This window comes from Melozone crissalis, unplaced genomic scaffold (genome assembly GCF_028551555.1).
Source record: "Melozone crissalis strain CALT ecotype California unplaced genomic scaffold, PUWL_Pcris_2 ptg000017l_1, whole genome shotgun sequence".
In the NCBI taxonomy this organism is placed as follows: domain Eukaryota; kingdom Metazoa; phylum Chordata; class Aves; order Passeriformes; family Passerellidae; genus Melozone; species Melozone crissalis.
Genome location: NW_026535795.1, coordinates 7,850,449 through 7,872,203, shown reverse-complemented (window position 1 = coordinate 7,872,203; position 21,755 = coordinate 7,850,449). Strand labels below are relative to the sequence as shown.

At 47.2% G+C, this 21,755-nt stretch overlaps 1 protein-coding gene across 1 annotated transcript in view; it reads left to right on the top strand.

Annotated features, from left to right (window-relative positions):
• The window catches only part of CTNNBL1 (catenin beta like 1), a 48,173-nt gene extending 27,697 nt beyond the window's left edge, over positions 1 to 20,476 (top strand). Inside the window, exons 12-16 of the mRNA XM_054274447.1 lie at positions 6,692 to 6,789; positions 7,813 to 7,893; positions 13,362 to 13,499; positions 14,090 to 14,162; positions 19,257 to 20,476. Coding sequence (XP_054130422.1) covers positions 6,692 to 6,789; positions 7,813 to 7,893; positions 13,362 to 13,499; positions 14,090 to 14,162; positions 19,257 to 19,345 — 479 coding nt within the window. The 3' untranslated portion in view covers positions 19,346 to 20,476. The remainder of the gene's footprint in view (positions 1 to 6,691; positions 6,790 to 7,812; positions 7,894 to 13,361; positions 13,500 to 14,089; positions 14,163 to 19,256) is intronic.
• Positions 20,477 to 21,755: the final 1,279 nt, after the last annotated feature.

The following is a 21,755-nucleotide window of genomic DNA, read 5'->3' as shown; positions in this document are numbered from 1 at the left end:
CTGTGATAGCATGAAAAGGCAATCTGGCCTCAGGAGAGTGAAGTGATCCATGCAAACAGGTTTTGTATCACATCTCCGTCTCATTATCATGCTGAAGAAATGGAGAACATTAAGATGAGTCCAGAAATCAGTTCTATTAAAATAAACTCTCCCTAAAAGGCTGTGGTAGTAAGTCCAATTTTCTTTGTTTTGCATCACTGGGCGGGTGAGTTAGTGAATTTCTAACGACAGGAGGTAATAGAGATGTTCAGCAGGGTTCCCTGGGGGCTGTCAGCCTGTCCTGACACGGTGTAAGCAGCACAGTGTGTGCTTTACTCTGCTCACTGTTGCCCCAACCATGCAGTAGCTGCTCCTGGGGGGAGCCTGGCACAGCCTCCTGGGTGCCTCTGGCCTTAAGGGAAATGGTGCAGGTGTGGCATGATGGAACTGGTTCCCTCTGTGCTGTTCTGGTCCTAGGAACATGCTGCTTTTTGCTTATCTCTTTTGTTTATTGATCAAAAGGAACTCTCATATTCAGTCTGCATCTTTTCTCATAAAAACTTTATCCTGTGTTCAATCTGTTTTAAAAAAATTAATTAGAACAATGTTGTTTTAGGAGAGCTTTCATGTGTATGTCAAATGGAGGAAGAGATTCCTTTAAAGGATTCTTTGGGATGGCTTTGCAGCAGTGGCATCAGTGTTTATTTGCAGCAGCTGTGAGGAGCTGGGCTGTGCTTGCCCTCTCTGCATTGCTGCTGGGATGGAGCTGGGCAGGGCACCCCAGGCTGTGCTGTAAAACACAAAATCCTCAGTGGGCTCTGAAACCTGGGCCCTAATTACAGCTGCCTAAAGGCCAGCCTGGCTAAAATGCTCCAGCCCTGGGTGAGGTTCCAAACAGCTCTGCTAGAGGGTTTGTCCTGCCTGTCCCTCTGTCCGTCCCTTTGTGTGCAGTGGCTGAAGTGCCACCAGGCTGGGGCTCCTGGCACCCACTGTGGCTCCAGGTGCTTCACCTCTCCCAGTACATCCAATGCTCAATCTCCAGAGCACCAAATCTTCTGTATGTATTTGATGCTTGTAGGAAAATATCCCCTTGTCTTTATTTTATAGCAGTGTTGCTATTTACATAAGAGATAGTCTATAAAACCATGTTTGTTTTATTGTCTCTAAGGCAGTGTTCTGAATGTGACAAAATAATAAATACCCCAGTGAAAAAAAAAATCTCAATGTGACTTTCTGAGCTTTTATTTATTGCAGAAATTTATAATCCAAATTAAATTTGATAAAAGTAACTCCTCTGTAATGTATTTCTTCCTTTCTAAATGCTAGCATAAAGGTGTCAGTGCTGGTTAGCTACATTTTAAACACTGTCAGTGTTTAAAAATTATTTTACTCTAGGGAGCCTGTGAACAATTTAAATCCAAACTGCACATATTTATGCTTTATGTACACTATGTAATTAGGAAAAAAGAAAGGGAAAATTTCTTAACCATCTTTATGGATGATCTGAGCCTGAAGATTGGGCCTGTGGTGTCTAACTGAGTGCCCATTATCTACACTTCAATTTTGCCTGTGTTTGTACAGATCATTATATTAGGATATTAGATTTGGGAGAAAAAACTCATTGGAAGCAATTTCCCTTTTTCTGAGGCAGTGAAGCAACTCAGAGCAGAAATATTTTGCAGCTGAAGACAGAAATGGTTTAGAGTTCTCCTGTGTCTGTGGATTTGCAGTACTCATGTGTGTGCCCAGCTGGGTTGGACAGCCACAAAGCTGTGTAGGAGGTGTTGTGGTTGTGTATTGTGAGCTGGTTGAACAGCAGTGTCCCTTTAATATCTGTGATTGCAGGGAGTGCACAGAAATCTGCCTCTGGGTGGTTCTTGGCATAAATAGAGGGTAAGATTTTAAATAACACTTCTGTGTTGTGGCTTTTGAAAAGTGGGGGTTGCTATATAAGCATCTACATTGCAAAAACCTTCCTGCTGCAGAGCTGAGAGTTGGGGTGTCCCCCTGTCCATGAGGGTGCAGCAGCTCTCAGCACAGTCAAGTCACAGCATTGGATGCTGGTTTAAAATTCTTGAACAGTCTCAGTGAGCTAAAAATGGAGAAAACACAAATTCCTCCTGAATTAGAGAGTCTGTAGTGAAGCAATCATAGCTGGCTCGACAGGCTGTATATCCTCCTGCTCTTTCTCAGGATGGTTATTTGCAGCTGAGTTTTGCTCACTTGGAGAGTGTAATGAACTATAAAAGGATGTTTGTCCAATTCATCTTCATTTAAAAGCCTTCTCTTGTCTTAGATGTCGGTTTTACTTAGGAATGCTTAATTTGATAACCTGAGAATTAGTTCAGCCAGTTTCCAAAGGAGAATTCCTATTGCTGGGGTGTTTTGCTCGTTTGCCCTCTGTCAATAACAAAGCCTCTTTTGGAGCTCCTCAGCTACACCCTCCCTTTAAAAACAACAACAAAACCCATTTCTTAGTAAATATACTCTTAGTCCTTTGTGACATGCACTAAAGGCAGCAGAGCCCTTGGAATGAATGTCTGCCTCAGAGCCAGGTTCCCTGGGCGTGGGGAAGTGAAAAGGCAGCAGCAGAAACGTGGCCTGATAAGGAGTTATTGGTATTAACTCAGCACCCTCTGCCAGCCAGCACAAAATGTTTTTCTTTTGGTGGTCTTGAGGAGTGAGCACCCAGGGAAGGCATCAGTCTGTTTAAGCAGAACTTTATTATGCCAATTTGTTATTTCACCATCACCCTCTGACAGGAACCTGTGATTTGAGTGAGCCATGATGCTGAGAACAGAGTTAAATTTATCTCAATTAAAGTGAGCGTGCTCTGTTGCAAGAACATCAGAAAAATAAACTTTCTCAGTCAATAGAAAGAATTTTGTTTTACGTTCAGCTTGATGACTGCATCCAGCTCACCAGGGCTGTTGCATGTGGAGCTTTTCCAACCCTCCCAGGCCCCCCCTTCACCCATCCATAAAATTGGTGTTTCTTGCTTGTTCTCAGTATTTTAAGATAAGATTTTTCTTGGCAAAATGCAGTGATACTTGAGTGGGTTACTCTTCTGAAAGGTAGATTATTAATGCACGTGGCAACAAGTCAGGTTATCAGATGCTACACCAATGGAATGGCATGTCCCAGTGCCACCTGTAATGCTGGCATGGACCCGTGGCTTCATCCAGGTTTCCCTGAAGCAGCCCTGAAGCCACAGAGTTTTGTGCCTAGGAGGGGTAGAAGTATCTCAAAGAGCTGGCTGGCTTTTTTCTGGTATTTTCCTGCTTCTAATTAGAAACTACATTTTATTTTAAGTGTTCTTTACAAGACAGAAGGCTCTTAAATATGTTCTACTGGGTTCATGACATCATCCTGCTTGGCCTCCAACGGGCTGCTGTCCCTGGCATCCAGAACTGCCCACTGACCCCTTCCTGCAGGATGATGCTTGCCTCCTCTTCCTCACTGTTGAGCTTCCTCCCCTGCCAGGCAGATGTCCATTATAATGAGATGTAAAAAGAAAAAAAAAAAAAAAAAAGCAGGGGGTGGGGATAATAAAGGCAGAGGAGTGTAGTGTTACAGCTTGATTTGACAGGACCTCCTGCTGTTGCAGCTGCCAGTGCCAGCCATGGAATAGATTAATCTGTATTCCAACACGCCGAGCTGAAGTCAAGATCGATCTAATTAGGGTGTTTTAAACACTGCTTGCATGCTGAAGCCTCTGTGCCTGTCTGGAGAGGGAAAGGCTCCCAAGAGCTTGAGGTGATGCTGGGCCAGGCAGGACCCTGGTGCTGCTGCAGGAAGCACATGGAATGTGACCTCCTAGAGCCAGGGGTGTGTCTGGGATGGTGCCCTGCAGGGTTGGGAGCGTGGGGAGTGGCAGGGCTTGCAGGTGAGCCAGCCATGGGGCAGCAGCAGTGCTGCTGGCTGGTGAGACAGAAGCCTTCCATCTTCCCACATCCATGAATTTAGGGGATTTTTGGGATGTTTGCATGAAAAAAGTTGTTCTTGATGCATAGTAGCTGCCAGCTGGTACCTGTTATTTCTGTGGAGGCACCTTTGTGGTGCTTCAGCACAGCTTGGTTTGGTGTTTGCTTCTCAAAGGAATCACATTTATTCATTCTTTGAAATGGGGCTCTTCTGCAGCGTCTGCCTCTGGCCTTGTCTGTGCCCTCCCTGGAAGTGATGCCTTTTGTGCAGGGACTTTGACTGAGTGTTACATTCCTATGGAGAAGCTCCCAGAATATTCTGAAGCAGGGAGGCTGCCTGTGGCTTCACCCTGGGGCAATGCACAGCTCATGGCCTCTGTCTGCACTGAGATCAAAGCCAGGCAGCTGCAGGTTCTGTGTTCTGGGGACTCAAAACAGCATCAACAACTCACTATTTCCCAAAGGAGATCCAACCCTGAGCAAATATTGTGATTACAGCTTTTAAAATGTTGCTCATGTGAGATGGAGATTGGGTCAGTCCATGGTAAAATGGTGAGACCCCATCTGTGGGAACGTGCACCCCAAGGTTCGTGTTTCTCCCTTCCCATGACTGTGCAAACACTTTAATCCACTGAATTAAGGACTCAGCCTCTCATTCCATCAAGCTTTGCCCTCATTTTGGCCAGTGTCCTTGCCTGTGGATGTTGGTATTTATTGGGACAGGCCTTGCATTATCAGACATAACCTTGATTTTGGGGTGTGACATAAAATACACTTGTGTGTTATTTTTCAGGAAGCTGATCAAAAACCAGTTTAGATAGTTCAGAAATATTTCTGTAAAATATTTCTTTGAACATTTTGACTAGGCAACAGTATTTCCTGGATTTTGTGCAGTGAAATGTTGAAAGAACAACCTTGTTCTCAAAACCTCTGTGTCAGCTCCTTTAGACTTGTCAGTAGTTTTAAAGATTTTATTGATAAAATGGATAAATATCTGCATACAACCACCAAAGCAAAAATGATAGCTAAAATACATTTCCTAGTAAAGGAATATTGGAAAAAAGCAATGAAGATAGATCATTGGTGAGAATACTGCTACAAAAATGCTGCATCAACACTTCCAAAAAAAGAAGGTTGGGGGGAAAAAATAGTGTGACATACAGAACGCTGACTTCTTCCTAAACCAGCGGAGCATATGTTGGCATATATGGGGAAAAAAAGAAAAAAAAAATTCATTTTGTTGAATTTCTTTCTCCTTAAGAAAATGAAAACTTGCCAGAACTTGAAGGATTTTACAGTGCTTTTAATGTCAACAGTTAATTTGGTGTAGCTTTTAGTGGAGTAGCAGTTTGTGTGCAGTGGGAGCGTGCTCTGCCACCCCCGAGCCATCGCTGAGCCCCGTGGGGCTGTCGGAATGACGGAGCAGCCGCGCCGTGCGGCCGCCCGATAAACCTGTTATCTGCTGCTCCTCCTGCCAGCCACGCTCCCAATCTCCTTGCAACATGAAAAATTGACACCACCTCAGGCAGAAATCTGTTTCGAAAAGGAAGCTCCATTTATAAGCAGCTAATGAAAAGGGGGGTGTTGGTGTGCCTGTGCAGCCTCTCGTGGTGCTGCCCTTGTGCAGGATGCAGATAATCCGTGCAGCAGGGAGCGCAGGCACCCTGGCCAGGCAGCCTGCCTGCCTTCACCTTCCAGAACCCAAGTATTTGGGAGCAGGAGCTCCCAGCAAATGTGATGGTGGCACTGGTTCTTTGTGCTGGACTGATCAATCAGGGCTGCTCGTGGCTCTGGGCTGGGCAGTGCTGAGGAAATGCATGGTGTGACAGCAATGAGATGGTGATCTCTCTCCTCTGCACGCTGTTTTTCCCCCTCTGAAAATGTCAAATCTTGAGGCCTCATTGCTCCCTAGCACCATGGCTGAGGAACTGTGTATGGCCATTAATTTTCATCAGTCTTAACCAGCAAGATTACAGTGAGGACATCTTGGAAAAGCTAGGTTGGCTAAACCAGCAGGTCTGTGCTTGATGCAGTCATGCTGGAGGGAAGTTGTACTGACTGGTTTGGAAAGGGAAGGAGATTCACGCCCTTCTCCTTTGCTTTGCACTGCTGTGCTTGGGCTTGAGGAGAGTGGCTCAGTCACCTCTCACAGTGGTGAGACATTGACACAAGTGTCTCCTGTGGGCTTGCAGCCTTGAATTTTACTTGTCTCCTTGGTTTGTGCTGAAAAATATGACCCCCAAGTGCAATTGAGAAGACTGTAAACATGTTTATTTGGTCGTTTCTGGTTTGTTGTGGCCCATTTATATTCATTGATGGGACTTTCTTTAAATGAAAGTGGTTGGTTTGAGAATTTTTCCACTAGCTCATACCTCTTCAGTCTCTGCAGGAGTGCACTTATTCCCTTTCTCTAGCTCTCTTGTTTCAGTAGCTGTCCCTGCTTTGGTGACTTGAGGGTCATTTGGGTGCTGGTTTTTGCCAGGGCTCCTTTAGCCACAAAAGAGGAGAAAACCAGAGTGAAACTTGTGCACTATGTAAGGTGCTTTAGGTCCCTGAGGCAGAGGAGGAGGAGACCTCACTGGGGCTGGAATGAGGAGCTGTCTCTGCTCCCTGCAAACATGGCTTGTGTCTCTCACTGCTGCTCTCTCTCCTCTCACCGTGATGGGAAGGAACCAGGGTTCTGCTTATCAACGTGCTGGAGTGTTAATAGTGAATTTAATGGCTTGTTACAGAGGGAAATAAGCTCCTCTTCCTGATCTCAGGCTGCAGTTTTCATTTTGTATTTCTAGAACATGTCTGTTCCATCTTGGCTTCCCTTCTGCGAAACCTGAGAGGGCAGCAGAGGACACGGTTACTGAATAAATTCACAGAGAATGACAGTGAGAAGGTGAGTGCTGAATGTGGCTCAGTCTCTGGGCTGCCAGGTTGGGAGGGTTCTTGCCCAGGGTGCAAGAAAAACCATCCTCCTACCTGCCTGCAGAGACTTCTGCTGTCACAGACCTTTGTTCTCTCATTCACATTGTATCTACAAACTGCAAAACATTTAGTGCGTGGCCTGCACATCCCCTGTGCTCTTGTTTTCTGGTGCCCTTGCATATGGGAGTGACAATTCTCTCTTGGGTTGTGTCTCTGCTGAAACCTGGCCCTAGAAGACAATCTGCAGTTTTACATCGTGCTGGCTCTGAGATCAGGACAGTGTGGAAAGGTGCCAGTGTGTCTGGTGAAGCTCTTTTGCAGAGAGTTTAGCAGTTGCTATGGTACACATTTAACGTTCTCCACTCTTCTCCTAGAATGTTTCATTTTAGTGGTGTTTGCTCAGGGAAATTCTTCCCAAAATATTTACATGGTGGTGGATAGATCAAAGCTTTGCAGAAAAGAAATAGCTTTTGCAAACGAGGGATCCCAAGGGGTTTGTAAATTCTGCCACTGGGAAAATACTAGTTCCTTAGTATTCCTCATTAGTGTGTTTTAAAGGTGTTTTTCATAACCTGTTCTACCAATTGTAGATAATTACTAGACAGGATTTCAGCTGCCCTAACACAATTCAGAGGAGAGTGGGAGAGCTGGAACATCCAGCACAGATAGACAAGTCCACTGGGGAAACCAGGAGCCTGGAGGACCACAGCACAGAGAATGAGCTGGGGACACGTGCCTGTTTGCTGCCATTTATCTGGCACTGATGGGACTGTGTTCCCATATAGGATGACATCCAAAAGCCTGCAGCCCCAGCGTGCTCATCCAACCAGCACTTGTACCCTCCTTCTGTAACATGTTCCTTCCCAGGAGGGACAGAGCTGCCTGTTGCTTTGTGAAGGCTGAAGCTGAGAGGAAAACAAAATTGCATGAAGAATTAAAGATGATTGCATTGCTCTTTCTTTCCTGCTTATGTCTCTGTCTTCTGCCCTTGCAGGTTGATAGGCTGATGGAACTGTATTTTAAGTACCTGGATGCAATGCAGGCAGCTGATAAGAAGATTGATGGGGAGAAACACGTATGTATTGCTTAAGTTTTGCCAGGTCATGTCTGTAACACCTCTGCACAGCCATGTCATCTGTACAGGACTTCTGGCTCAGTCAGTCACTGTTCTCAGGTGTGCCCTCATACCTGTGCTGTTCCTCTTAATTCCTATTGCCTCACTTTCCAAGTTACAGGTAACCTCAGGTAAAGTGGGCCAAGAATTTCTCTACAAGTGCTTCTGGCTGTCTCTTAGAGTGAATTGTACTAGAAGTACCTAAGTGTGTCTGTGCTCCAATTTGCCTTCACTTTTACCTGGCTGCAGTCCTGCTTGGTTTGGCAGATGGAGAGCAGGTGAAATGCGGAGAGACAATTACATGATAATGTGTGAGGCCTCCTACCCTGGTCTGCAGAGTTGTGATCAGCAATGAGAAAGTGCCTGTGTTGATGAGTTGGCTGAGGAGCAGCCAAGGGCTGTGTGCTCTCTGCACACCAGCAGTGAACGTTTGAGTGACATGAGCCTTGGTACCGCACAGCACTTTCTTGGAACTGAGGCTGGAACAGACCTTTTGAAAGGGAGCGGCTGGAGTCAGGAAGCAGCTTGCAGAGCTGTTAGCCAGCTTGGCGAGCTTCCCACAAGATTATCTGTATCAGTGCTGGGGAGGGTGTGAGATTGATTAGCACTGACGGAGAGCGATGGCCGCAGCTGCCGTCGCGCGCGCCGCGCTCTGCGTGCCACGGGCAGCCGCCCCCCGCCAGGCCCCGACAAACAGCTGCCTGCCCGCTGCCAAGGCTGCTTCTCCAGGCACTGCCAAACATTCCGAGGGCATCAGGGCACTGCTGCTGCTCAAAGAGGCACGGGAGTGAGTGATGAATGGAGCTGCTTTTGCTGCCAGCACTCAGGCTCCATATGGGCAGCGGCACTACTGAGCGGTGGCCTGGAGGAAAACAGCGTTTACCCTTTCCTGCTTGCCTTCCGTGCTCTGTCCCTCCTCCTCAGGACAGGGTGAGAAATTATTTATTCTTTATGCTTTGGCGTTGGTGTGGGGGCTTTAGAACTCAAAAACCAGATTGGATTTTTTCAGTTGAAGCTTTGTAGTTGGAGCTGCTTGTACAGAGCCCTAAAATACCACGTGCAGAGCAAGGGTATGTGCCCTTTATCCAGGAACACCCTGGAGCAGCCTGCAAACGTTAACATCTGTAGCAAACAGCCAGCAGAAAGGAGTGGAGGGAATTTGAGTGTGAAGATGCTTTTGTGGAAGCTTTTCAATTAATAATATTAACCCATTCGTGTCTACTAAATGCATAAGAGAAGTAAAACTAAGGAATGTCAGATTCTCCTCCTGTATCCAAAATAAATGGACCTCAATTCTTTACCTTCTATTAGAACTAATTATAGGATTTGGCAGAAGGATCTCATGGGTGCAACATATTTACCACAACATGTATAAAATATGATATTCAAGTTCATTCCTAGCTTGGAACACTTTTGGAGAATTATCATTTGCTTTATTTTGTAGCATCATCAGATGGTCAGTGGGACATGGTCTCCTGAGATCTGAAGTTGCTCAAGTGTTTTCCCCTCATAGAAATAGGCAAAAGCCATCATTCTGTCTGTCACATCATGGCATTGTCTGGCTGTGACAGGATTTATGGGACACTTTACTGTTCCTTGTTGTGGCACATGAATCACTGAGGTGGATTGTATGAACACTTTAGAAATGGTGTTTTGTCACTGGGGGGGGGCTTTTAACCTTTCCCTTGCAGTAGAGGACATGGTACCCCAAAAATGTGGTATAAAGATGCTCACATTTTTCCCTGCTCCATGGAAAAATGAAACTTGGTGAGATTTTACAGGTTCAGCCTACACTAGCAAGACTGAGATCTGAGTCTGATGGACAGAGTATCCTGGTGTAAGTCTTGCATTACAAGGAGTGAAAAGCTGCTTACACAAGGAATGACTGAGTGCTTTATCTTTAGTAGTGCAGCTGGCATAAGAAGTTTCTGCTCTTGTAGTTCTCCTCCTTTTTATTTCTTTTAGCTTGGCTTATTTTAGTGATTTGGTTTATAGCCCTGCTTTTCAGTCCATGGCAGTGATGGTAGGGGAATAGTTGAGGGTGGGAGGGAGGGGAGGAGTTTCTGAAGCCAGCTGTTTTGAGGAGGAACAGTTGTAATAATCTGCACCCTGATTTAGATTGTGACACCCTGATTTAGATTGTGAAACAGGATGAGGTCATTGAGCCCCTTCTTAGTGTTACCCCTTTGTTTGCTTCAGTGGAATCTGTTCAGAAAGGTTCAGAGGTGATAACTTGGTGATTATCATAATTGCCATGGGAAACCCAGGAGCAAAGTCCATGAGAGCATTGTCTCCAACACCTGATGCCCATCTTAGCACTTTTCTCAGAGATTTTAGTTAATGAAAATATCTTGTTCTCCTCTCAATTTCTTTAATTATTTCTGTAGGAAACAGTGCAACATCCTGTGGCCTTTACCTCTCTCTAAAATGAGGTATAATTATGGGTGGCAGCAATAGCCTTGATGATCTCTAAAGATGGTAGGAAATGACAAGAGATAGTTTAATATTTTTATAGTTCCACGGAAAATTATGCTCATCAGGTTTATTCAATAAAATATTCTCACCAGACACTTTGTGCTATAATGACTTACAAATTACATGCTAATTGTGGTACAGCTCAGCCACTCCATGCTTGAGAGAAAGAAGTGGAACTCCTAGGATGAGTGAGGTATCCACAGGTGGGGATAACAGGTGGGGATTTGTGTCAGCCCATCCTTTCAGTTTGGTGTAGAAAGACCGAATTGTTTGGAGCTGTGCTGAGGGCAGGACATGATGGCTGTGAGTGTGGCTCTGAGCCTGTGGTCTGAAGGCCCTTCCTGAGCATGTCTTGCATCCCTCAGCTCTCCCCAGTAATACAGACTTGAAAGTAGTAAGGGGAGAGACTCCATCCTTAGAGTGAGAGACATGTTGTGGTGGTTGTTCTAGTGCACGTGCTCATTTCTGCCCACCTGGATTGGCCTTGCTGTTCCACGTGGTGAAGGTGTAAAACCAAGATCCTGGAGGTGTTCTTTGTGCTTGGTCAGTATCCTTTTACTCTGCCCAGCTGTGCAGTGTGTGCTGGAAGTTGAGTGATAGATGAGGAGGGAGGAGGATGCAGAAATCTCCTCCAGTGCCTGTGTGGAACAGTGTGATTTTTGGTACAGCACTGGCACATCCATCGCATCTTTAGGCTTGGAGTCTCTACCTGACACCTCGAGGCCTGTCAGTCCTGCCTCATTAGTGTGAGAGAAGCTCATTTTAGCTTCACAGAAGCCCATCTTATTGCTGTCTTCTCCCATCAGCAAGGGGCATCTCAGCACATATTGCTGGCAGATTAGAAATGGCACCTGAGCGCTCATTTGGAGGTTAGCGACTGACAGCTTTGAAAGAGAGCCCAAGTGGGAAAGGGGCTGCTAGCTACTGTACTGCAGGCAGACTAGCACTGAAAGGGTGGCTGTGGTTTTAAAAAAAAAGGACTGTGAAAAGGCACCTTAAAACTGTACTTGTCTTCTAATTCATATCTGCTTAATTTACTGGCACAAAATAATCTCTGCTGAGAGGGGCTGTTGGAGCCGCCACCGCTGTGTCATGGAGACCGCGGCTGCCTGGATCCAGCTCCTGTGATCACTGTGCTCGGATCAGAATACAGAGCAGACCTGGCTTTTGTTTCTTGCTCTGGAGATTCAGAGTCCTGGCCTGTGGATGTTTTTCTGCTCAGGAATTTAGCACTGTTGAGCAGAGCAGCCAATGAGCCTGTGTGTAGTGCAGAGTATGAGCAGTGGTACAAGAGTGAGTGTGTTGTCTTTCTTGAGTTTTTTTTAGATAATTCAGTCAGTGTTCAGCTCTCTCACTAGCCAGACTCATCATTATTCAGCTTTAGAGACCAGATTTGAGCCATTTGGCATGGATTTAGGGTGAGGGAAGTCACTCTCTGCACAAAATTAGATTTTTCTATTTACTGGCAAGAGTTCACATGCAGGCTTTGCCCAGTCATGCCTGTGCCTATGATTTTGAGAACCTGGAGTAAATGACAGTCATGCATGTGTTGGAGTCATCAGGATCTGATGCTAAAGCGTCACATCTTAGTGTAGCCAAAGCAGTTGATGTCACAACACAATTAAGAAGGTACTGCCTTCTAAACTTGTTCTTTTACTGGCAGACTGGATTTCTAGGAGGAAAGGAGAAGTATTCCACTACCAAAGCTTTCCTCTCTCTTTCAAGAGGAAGTGAGAATCAGCTGTCTAAGTCACTCCATCAGATTTCTATCCGGGGAGCATCCATTGCCCTCCCTCAGGGACAATTGCACAGGGCTCATTTTCCTTCTTACTGCTAAACCCCTCAACTCACCACGAGGTGTGAGGGCTTGGCTTGACACAACAGCAAAATTTGGCATCCTCAGTCAGCTTTGGTGCTGGTGCCTGGGTTCCTGGAGCACATGCACCTGAGGAGGCGCATCCTGCGGAGTGTTGCAGGTGATGGCTCTAATGAGGAAATATTGCTCTGGTGGTGTGCGCCCACCTGCCAACTGCTGCACAATAAATCAGAGCTGCTTCCTTTGTTTAAGAGCAAATCCTGAAGACAAACCCCAAAATGCAGAAGGTGACATGTGACACAGTTGTTTGGGCCTGTCAGTCCTCATGAGGATGGAGCACAGGCACAGCCTGGGGCCAGCTCAGAGGAGGCTGCTCTGGGCTTGCTGCTGGGTGGCTCTTGGCAGTGTTTTGAAGAAGATGAGCTCTCTGGCCATGAGGGATGGAATGGAATGGAGGGATGGAATGGCCTCTTTCATTCTTCCTCTGGCCTCCCTCTGGGCAGGTCTCTCTGGTGAAACTCATGTATACAGAAGAAGGATTGATGGTGGGTCATCATTCCCATGGGAGTCTTTGGCTAAAAAACCCTGTCCTGGGTCTGCCCTGGCAGCACCCCTTAGAAACAGCTGGAAGAGCCTGGCTGGGTACAGAAAAGCAGAATTTCCAGATGTGTTTTCTCATGTGTCAGTCAATCATGAAGCTAGAAGGCTGATAGCTCTTAGAGTGTGCTGGAGTCATGTTCTGCACTGCTGAACAGCACCCTCAGATGGCCAGTAAAAGAGCAGGTTTTGTTCTATTCTGACAAAGAAGTTGTAAATCACGGATACATGGGTCTGTTCCATAGTCACACACTCTCACCCCTCAATGTAGAAATGTGATTTGTATGTTTAAATTAAAATTTTGACTTGCAGATCGACACACTTCATGACCAGCAAAGGCAAAACTTCTTCAAAACGGAATGAAATGTTTTGTGAATTTAAATGAATTATTAAAAATACTTCGGCGAGAAATATGTGTCTGATAATGTTTGGGGGAACAAAACAATTCTTAAGAAATCACAAATTCCACCAACATTTTGCCGCTCCTGATGGGAAGTGCTCTGAAGAAATCCTCACACCTTTCCTTTGTGTGGCTTTACAGGACATGGTGCGTCGAGGAGAGATCATAGACGATGACATGGAAGATGAATTCTATCTCCGTCGTCTGGATGCTGGGCTCTTTGTGCTGCAGCTCATCTGTTACATCATGGCAGAGATCTGTAATGCCAATGTTCCCCAGGTAAAGCTGCCTACAAGGCTGGCAGAACATCTCTGTTTGCATTCATGGTGCAGACAAGGCTCTAAATCTTTGCAAATGCTGCGTTGAGTAATTGTTTCTCTAATTTCCTTTTCGGGAGGAAACCTCCTGTTTATTGCACTTGTGTCCATACAGCTCCATCAAGTTGCAGCAGATAGGGCATTAGTGGGGACAGAAGTTGATTGCTGTCACTAAATTCATATAATCAGTGTGAGCAAGGTCAGGGTTTGAAATGGAAAGGCCATGTTGATGCCATTGCTGAGGGAGCAGGGGGAAGGGACCTGCTCTCAGGAGGTCTCACAAAAGCACAGCTACAGCTTTTCTTGATGTGTGCAAAATGCTGCATCTCTGCTTCCTCTGTGAATACATTGGGGTTTGTGAATGCATTCTGGCTTCTTATTTCTGTGCCGTGTGCCTTCCTTGGTGTTCCTGAGCAGATGCTGAGGGCTGCCAAGACTGAGTTGGTTTTTGTGGTGCTCAGGTCTCTGTTTATCCCTCTAAGTGGGAAAAAGTGGGGCTGTGCATGGACTCATGTTGAAAATCTCTTTCTTCTCTGTCCTACTCTCCATCAGATTCGTCAGAGAGTCCACCAGATCCTGAACATGAGAGGCAGCTCCATTAAAATTGTTCGACACATCCTGAAGGGTGAGTAGTGATATTTTTGTGCAAGTGTCTCATCACTACCAGGGACAGCTTGGTCATGGCTTTGCAGGCTGAGCCTTCACATGTAATTCTCCCTGACTTCCTGATCATCTCCAGGCAGCAGCTGAGCAGTGCTCTGAGATCCTGGCAGGGCAGGAATCACCCTGATTAGTGGTGTGCTTTGCTTTGCCTCCCAGTTAGGACACTTGCTGCAGCTGCTGTCAGAGAGCAGCACATCACTGCACGCTTCCATCAGCTCCAGCCTGGCTGGAATTCACTGCTGACATTAACGTGAGAGTAAATATCTAAGGGAAGTGCACATGCCTGCTAGAGGGAAGAATAGTGGAGTCTCATCTTTCATTAACATGGCCTTGCACTTTACCATCTGCACCATATTAGTACCCGTGGTGTATTTGTCTTGTTCTTAGTGTCAAATTAATAGGGATTATAGCATTAAAGTATCCTCCATAGCTTTAAAATGTAGCTGTTGTGATTTGCAATCCCAGTTTTAAAGTACTGCTTGTTATTTTTAATGCTCATAGTGAATTAGAGCAATGCCTGTTTGAGCTGTAGCCCTCCTTTGCAGCCTGCTGTCCTTCAGCAACAGCAGCCAGTGGAACTGGGGGACAGAAGGACAGGACTCAGCCTCTTCCCATGGCCCCTCAGAGCTGAGAGGCTTAGTGAGAGCAGCAGGGAACCAGAGCTGCCTGGAGAAGATGCTTCCTTATGGAATGTATCTGCTGCAAAGGGGCTGTGTTGTTTTCAGTGTGAGGAGAAGAGTCTATTTTTCTTCTGGAGGGAAGGGAAGCTTGACAGCATTTCTGGGATAGTGGGCTGTATTTCAGTGTTTCTGCTTTCTTGGGGAGCAACAATGTTCTCCTGGGCTTTTCTTGCCCCCACTTCAACAATGGCAGGTGCACATGGCTTATTTCCTGCAAAACCTGTCGGTTTTCTCCCTTCTCATATGCAGGAAAAAAGGAATCAGAGGGCTGGCTGCTATGACAAAATCAAGAGTGATTTTCTGACAGTGTGAAATTACCTGCAGCTATAGGCAATCTCTTTGGCCCTTGTCTTTAACAATGAAGTGCAAGTTAATGCCTGCTGCTGAGCAGGGGGGCTGCATAGGATGTCTTTTCTGATTTTAATTCTGATACTTAAAAATTCCTGCCTGTAAACTGCCCCTTTCCCACGTGGACTATGGCCACATCCCTGTTCAGATTCCCACACTTGCCCTGGGCCGTGTGTCCCTGGGGGAGTTGTCTGCACACTCTGCTGGATTTGCACATCTCATGGTCACGGCTCTGGGGTGTTGACTTACATACCAAGCTGAATTGGAGGGCAGCTGCATTAAAATTTCATCTGATTCTTTCTTTCCCAGACAGTGACTTGCATTGTGAAACTTTCTCTGTGCTTGCATCGGGTGTTGCAAGCTCAGGGTCGTGCTGGGTTGGAGCTCTCAGCAGCAGCACGTTCCCTGCCTGAAGGGGCATGTTGGCTTGTTAATAATGCAGGGATGGGTACAGAGTTTGGGCTCTGACTGCAGCCCTCCCCAACTCTTAAACTTGCTAGTTTTAGAGACTTTTAAAGACAATAATCATAACCTCAGTGATAAATTTCTTAGTAGATAAATTTCTTGTGAAGTCCTGCAGTGGGACCTGGGAGGTAGCACTGGGCTCAGCTGCAGTCTGGGCTCTGAAATTTGAGCATTTCAGTAGTTACACACCTGTGTCCACATGTACATTCAGCACAGATTCACCAGCCTGTAACAGCAGCAGCAGCAGGGACATGCACCTGTTCTCTGAAGGAGTCACTTCCCTGGACACAGCTTCCCAGGGGAGCCAAGGGGTTAGAACAGGGATTTGGATGTGGAGCCTGCAGTTTGCTGCTGGGATGCTGGGCCAGCAAGGGGCTTCCTAAACTTCACTGGACTCAACTGCACAAGACTTTATTGCAAGTGACTGAGAGATCAGGAGCTTGAGCCTTGGCTGGAAAATGTTTCCAGGCTACTTCCCAACTTGCTCTCAGGACAGATGAAGGCTGGTTTATTTTTACTTTTCGTTCAGTGTTTTGCTCTTGTTCAGTTTTTATTTTCTATTTTTGCATACTAATTAGATGCTCAGTTTTTAGTTTGATTTTTATGGCCTACATATTCTCCATGTTTCTCTGGCAACCTGACAGCTGATGGATCCCTTGGGGTGGCTCAGAATTACTTACGATGCAAGCAAGGAAGCGAGACTGTTTTCTTATGGTAGAGCTTTCAAGGGGGAGGAGTGGGCAGGGAATAATGGGAGGCTCATTAATGCATTTCTGCAGGCTGACCAGTCCTCCCACACTTCCTTTTTCTGGAAGATCAAGCATTTCTTGCAACAGGACAGTTAGTTTATGCTTTGGAAGAAAACAACTGAGTGGTGTGTACCTTGGCTAGGGAGATGTTTTGGGGATGGAGGCTGGATTGGGGATGGCAGCAGTGTCTGTATCTTGGGGTGGTGCCTGATCTCCATCTGTCATTGGGAATGGAGTGAGGCACAGGCTTCTCTGAAGTGATACTTGGCTCTGGAATGGCAAATCTCCCTGTTCCTCACTGATCCAGAGGGACTTGCCATTGATCCTGGCTACCTCAGGAGCTCTGTCAGAGCTGCTCCTGCTGAGCCCCCCCTCACACCTGGTGTCAGGTGAGCAGGCACACTGGGAGCTGGGCATGTGGGATGTCTGCTGCACATTCCAGCCCAAACCTGTTAGCACAGGTAAACACAACGGAAGGGTCAGTGTGCTCTGAGGATGGAGCTCAGTCTGGCTCACGGTGCCTCCATCTGTGCAGGCTCCAGAGCTTCCAATATCCATTACAAGCCTCAGTATTTCCCAATTGATTTTTACTGTTCTGTAACCATTGTATTTTGTCTAATGAAGCAGAAACCAATCTTGGGCCCTTTCCCTTTGTGTAGCTACAGCAGTGTGTAAGCTCTGGTTAACTGTTGGCAGGAGCAGCTTACATTTGATTTTTTTTTAGCAGTCTCAGTGAAGTGGTGGAATTTTAAATAAAAAAGTAAATACATAAAATCTCAGTTGGAGATTTACTTTTTTAAGCCTGGTTCTGGGGGTTTTATCTGGTGTCTTCAAGCTGCTAATGCTTCAAATGAGCATTAGCAGCTGTCATAACCCAGTAAACATTCTGCTTTAGATTAACGGGGGTTTTAGTCTTACAAAGCGTGGATGTTTAGAAGGAGAAATGCTGAGCTTTTGGACAAGATAAGAAGAATTTGTGTCTTGTTTTTGTTTGGGTGATCTCCCAGTACAAAGGAAGGGCAGTGCCATTAGTGGCACTCAGTGGCTCCTGCTCCAGCCCTAGTCCAAGCAGTCTGGCCATCCTTACAGCTGGGGGCAGAGCTGCTGGTTGTGCCAGGCTTGGAAACCATGGCTGTCCCTCACCTGGGCTTGGAGAGGCCACTGCAGGTAGGAAGTGTTGCCTTGGGCTGCAATGAACTCCAGCACTCACATCCACTGCCATGTTCCAGAGGCACTTACCCTGATGGGGCTGCTGGGGACAGAGCTGGCTCCTCCAGCAGCCCCAGAACTCAGGCTCTGGTACTGCCTGAGGGGACAGGGGAGCCTGAGCTAAGAAGGAGACCCCATCCCTGTGCACTGGGATCATCTCCTGCCTGCGTTTGGATCCCCAGCCCAGCCCAGAGCCCGCACAGCAGGGCTGAGCTGCCTCCCAGCAATCAGTCCATACACAGGGAGCTACAAGGAAATCCCTCCTTGCAGGAGCTTTCTGCTGCTTTTAAGAGCTGTGCAGAGCAGCTCATACACTGAGAGAAGCTGCCCTGATCTGGTCCCTTTGCAGGGACAGTGGGCAGCTCAGGTTCACCTGCACCAAACCTCAGCATTACCACCTGCTCATGTTACAGGTACCGGAGCGATTTATAAATATTAAAAATATTTTTCCCAGAGGCTTGGTAAAGAACTCTACTGCTTTTACATGGAGAGAGAGAGAGAGTGTGTACACACAGGAGGGAAGACTCCCACATGAGCTAACTTCTGCCTGTCCCCACTGCTTTCAGTGCTCCTGTAACAAAGGCTTTGATGGAGCTCAGAGCGTGTAGCTGTGCTAAATGTATAAATATTAAAGCAAACTTTCTGCAGCAACTTACCATTCAGTGCTGAATACAAGCTGTTCTGTTTGTTTGGAAGAAGGGAAAGAATGCAAGCAGGCGGAGGCAGGGAAGTGCTGTCTTAACCATCAGCCTGCTCCTGATTCCTCAGATTTGTTCAGCTCCTTGCTTCTGCAGCTCAGAACTTGCTTTTCATATTTTCTTTTTAAACCGTCTTTGAAAATGCAGGTTCTGGTTGCAGGAAGGAGGGAACTGGTAGGGGATGAGAGCTGCCAGCTCCAAATGAATATCAGGGAGGAGAGCTACAGAGGGAATGTTTAGTTCTGTGCTGTTTGGCCGTGTGCATGGATGGGCAAGACCATGGTCAGGGCCTGGTGTCCTCTGCCTGATGACAAGTAGTTTAGTTTCTAGTTAAATCTGAACTGGTGGCTTTTCTTCTGTGTGGTTAAAAGCACTGGGTAGAGGATGGAGGAATTGGGTCTCCTGGGCAAAAATCCTCATTCAGGGTGCTTGGACAGGAGGCAGGTTAAACCCAGGGCTGGGAATGATTGACAGTTGTCACAGACCCCTGTCTGTCACAGACCCCGCCTGACCTTCCCTGATGACACTCAGTGTCCAAAGGGACCTGGGAAGCCGGTGATCTGCAGTGATTTATGGTACTGTTGGCATTTCTTTGGCATAATGCCGTGACTCCCATGCCAGGGAATGGGTGCTCCTGGGTGCTGCTGTCTGCTTGGGCCAGAGCAGGGAGTTCTCTGTGTCTGTCTGCCACAGAAGCTTTAATGAGCGTCAGCAGGTGTTTGTTATGCAAAGCTTTAACCCTGGGGATGGGCAGGAAAACCATCAATGCTCCTTGCATTAATTCCCATGTGGCTGTTTGCAGTAGTGTGGGTGTAGATTCCTCTGTGGTGTGTGCAGGAGTTGTGGCCCTTTGTTTGTTGCTGTGGCACTCAAAGCTCGTGTCCCTGTGCTCTCTCTCTCCCTGCAGAGTACGCGGAGAACATCGGGGACGGGAAGAACCAGGAGTTCAGGGAGAGCGAGCAGAAACGGATCCTGGATCTGCTGGAGAATTTCTGAGACACCTCTGTGTCTGCCCACAAGGACCTGGCGCCATCCTCCCTCCTCCTGCCCCTCCTCCAGCCTCTCTTGCACGATCAAAGTGATGTTTCTATGAAACTGCTTCTAAATGGGATTTGGGAGATATTAAAGATAGTTTGCTTTTTTTTTTTTAGTTGCTGGTTTGTTATTTGAGCAGTGTTCTGTGAATGGGGCTGCAGCTGCATATCCAGCACAAAGCCAGCATGAGGTTCTCATCTTTTTTATCTTTTCCCCCCTAAATCAAGCTGCCAAGGATCCGTGTGAAACAATACAAATGTATGTGTGGCAGGGAGGGCAGAGAGGAAGCCTGCCTGGCTCGAGAGACTGTTGGCAGGTTATTCCAGCCTGATCCATTAATGAAAATGTACAACCCTTGCTCTGATGGGAACCAGGGAGGCTGAGGTGGTGGTGTGTGTCCAGTTCATCCCTTCTTCAGTGGCACTGAGATCCAGGAATTGGCCACATCAGCCATTCCTGTTACATCTTCCCAAAGGTGAGTGGGAATTGAAATTAGGTTCTGGCACAGGCTGGTCACTGTTCCCTCCTGCAGAGGGAAAAGAGAGAATGAGTCCATTGTGGTTTTACCCAGAACTAAGAGTGAGGGGAGGTAAGCAGTGACATGCCCACATTCCATTGCCTTGCTTTCACTGACAATTTTTGGTCTTGGCTGTGCTTGTTCAGTAGAAAAGCGGTGTTGTGGTTCCTGGACCTGGAGCTTGGCTCTTGGAGCAGCAGCAAGTCCCTGAGAGCAGAGGGATGGCCCTGCCTGCCCCAGGGAAAGGGGCCACAGCTCATTCTCATCAGCCACAGTGTGGTTTTGGGTGTCATTGTGCCAAACTCAGTGCTTCCCTGAGCCGGGACTCCCAGCTGGGATGGGAAGTAGCAGAGGATATTTTCCTGCATCCTCTTTTCTGCTGCTGAAGTTAATGACTGTCATCACAAGCCATCGTGGCTCCTGCAAGCTGGGCCGTGCCTAATTTAGAGAGATTTGCATGCTGGCAGCATTCATTTTTTATCTCCAAGAAAAATGCATTGTCAGGCAAGCTTAAAGGCTTCCTTCAATCCTCACTGCACAGGCACTGCTGGCCTGGTGCTATTGAACACTGGTGTTCAGGGCATCAGCATGGAAGTCGTGGCTTCAGCAGCCACAGAAAGCTGCAAAAATATATTTCTTTTGTGCAGAACTTGTCAAATTCCTCATTTCTTTCTTCTCTTTTCAATCTGCTTCCTTAGAGGTGTTTTTTCCTTTAGTTTTCAAGTGTGTTTAGGTTTTAACTTGATTTTGGGAATCATTCCCTTTCCACACCAGTGGTGTTGTGGTCAGAGCTGGTCTCTGTTTTCTCCTGGAAGATAACTGGCTGTGCCCTCACACTGTGCTTGTGTTGGAGGAGCTGAGGAGAAAGGGAGGGGTCTCAGACAGAGAGTTTGAGGCAGGGCAGAAAGGGGACTTAGTGAATGTGGAACAGCTTCAGGTGAGAAGTGGGGGAGAAAAAGGCAGGGAAGGTCTTGAGAAAACTTCAGTGAATTGCCTAAGGGCAAGGTAAGTTTATAAATCTGAGTGCCCATTTTAAACCTGGTTTTGCTGTTTGCTGCACGTGTGTGTGTACATGTGATCATTTCCATGCACAGCTGGTGAGCTGCTGTGGGTGTGCAGTGCATGATCCCTGCTCTGAGTTGGCTCCTCTCAGATGGGGAAAACCTCCTGCAGCATCTGCTGGGAGTGAAATGTTGGTCACTGCCACGGGGGGTTGTGCCAGTGAACTCACATTGGAAGCTCTTGCAGCAAGGGACAGGGGCTGGAGGAACCAAAAGCGTGGTGCTGTGGTGTGTGGGTTCCCTGGGGAGCAGGAAGGGGTCCTGGCACTGCTCCAGCTGCCAGCAGTCAGTGCTGTCCTGGATCAGGAGAGGGAACAGGCACAGCCTGTGGTGGGGCCTGGGCTCAGCAGCATCCTGTGAGGTGAGGTGGTGTTCCCTCTGCAGGACTGGGGACAGGGTGCCACCCCTGCTCTGTCCCTCACAGTGCTCAGGGCCGTGGTGCTGCCCCTGGGGAGCAGGAGTGCCTTGCCATGGGTATTGTGTTCCCCAGCTGAAAGAAGAATTTGTGGGATTAGGAAATGGCAGAGTGTTCATCCCACCCAGCCCAGCCACTGTCCCTGTGATGGATGAGGGTGCTCCAGATGTTGCAGAGGAATTTGCACAGAGATGGTTCCTGCAAATCAGGCTTTTACAAGGTGGGTGACGAGTTATTCTCTTCTAATTTCCAAGCCCTTTCAGAGGGAGGAACCCCACTGCTCCAAAGGAGCCCACTTGATTTTGATCCTGTAATCACAGCAGGCCCTGCCATGCACCCACACTCTGGCCCCACACCCCACTGCTGGGAAACACTGGA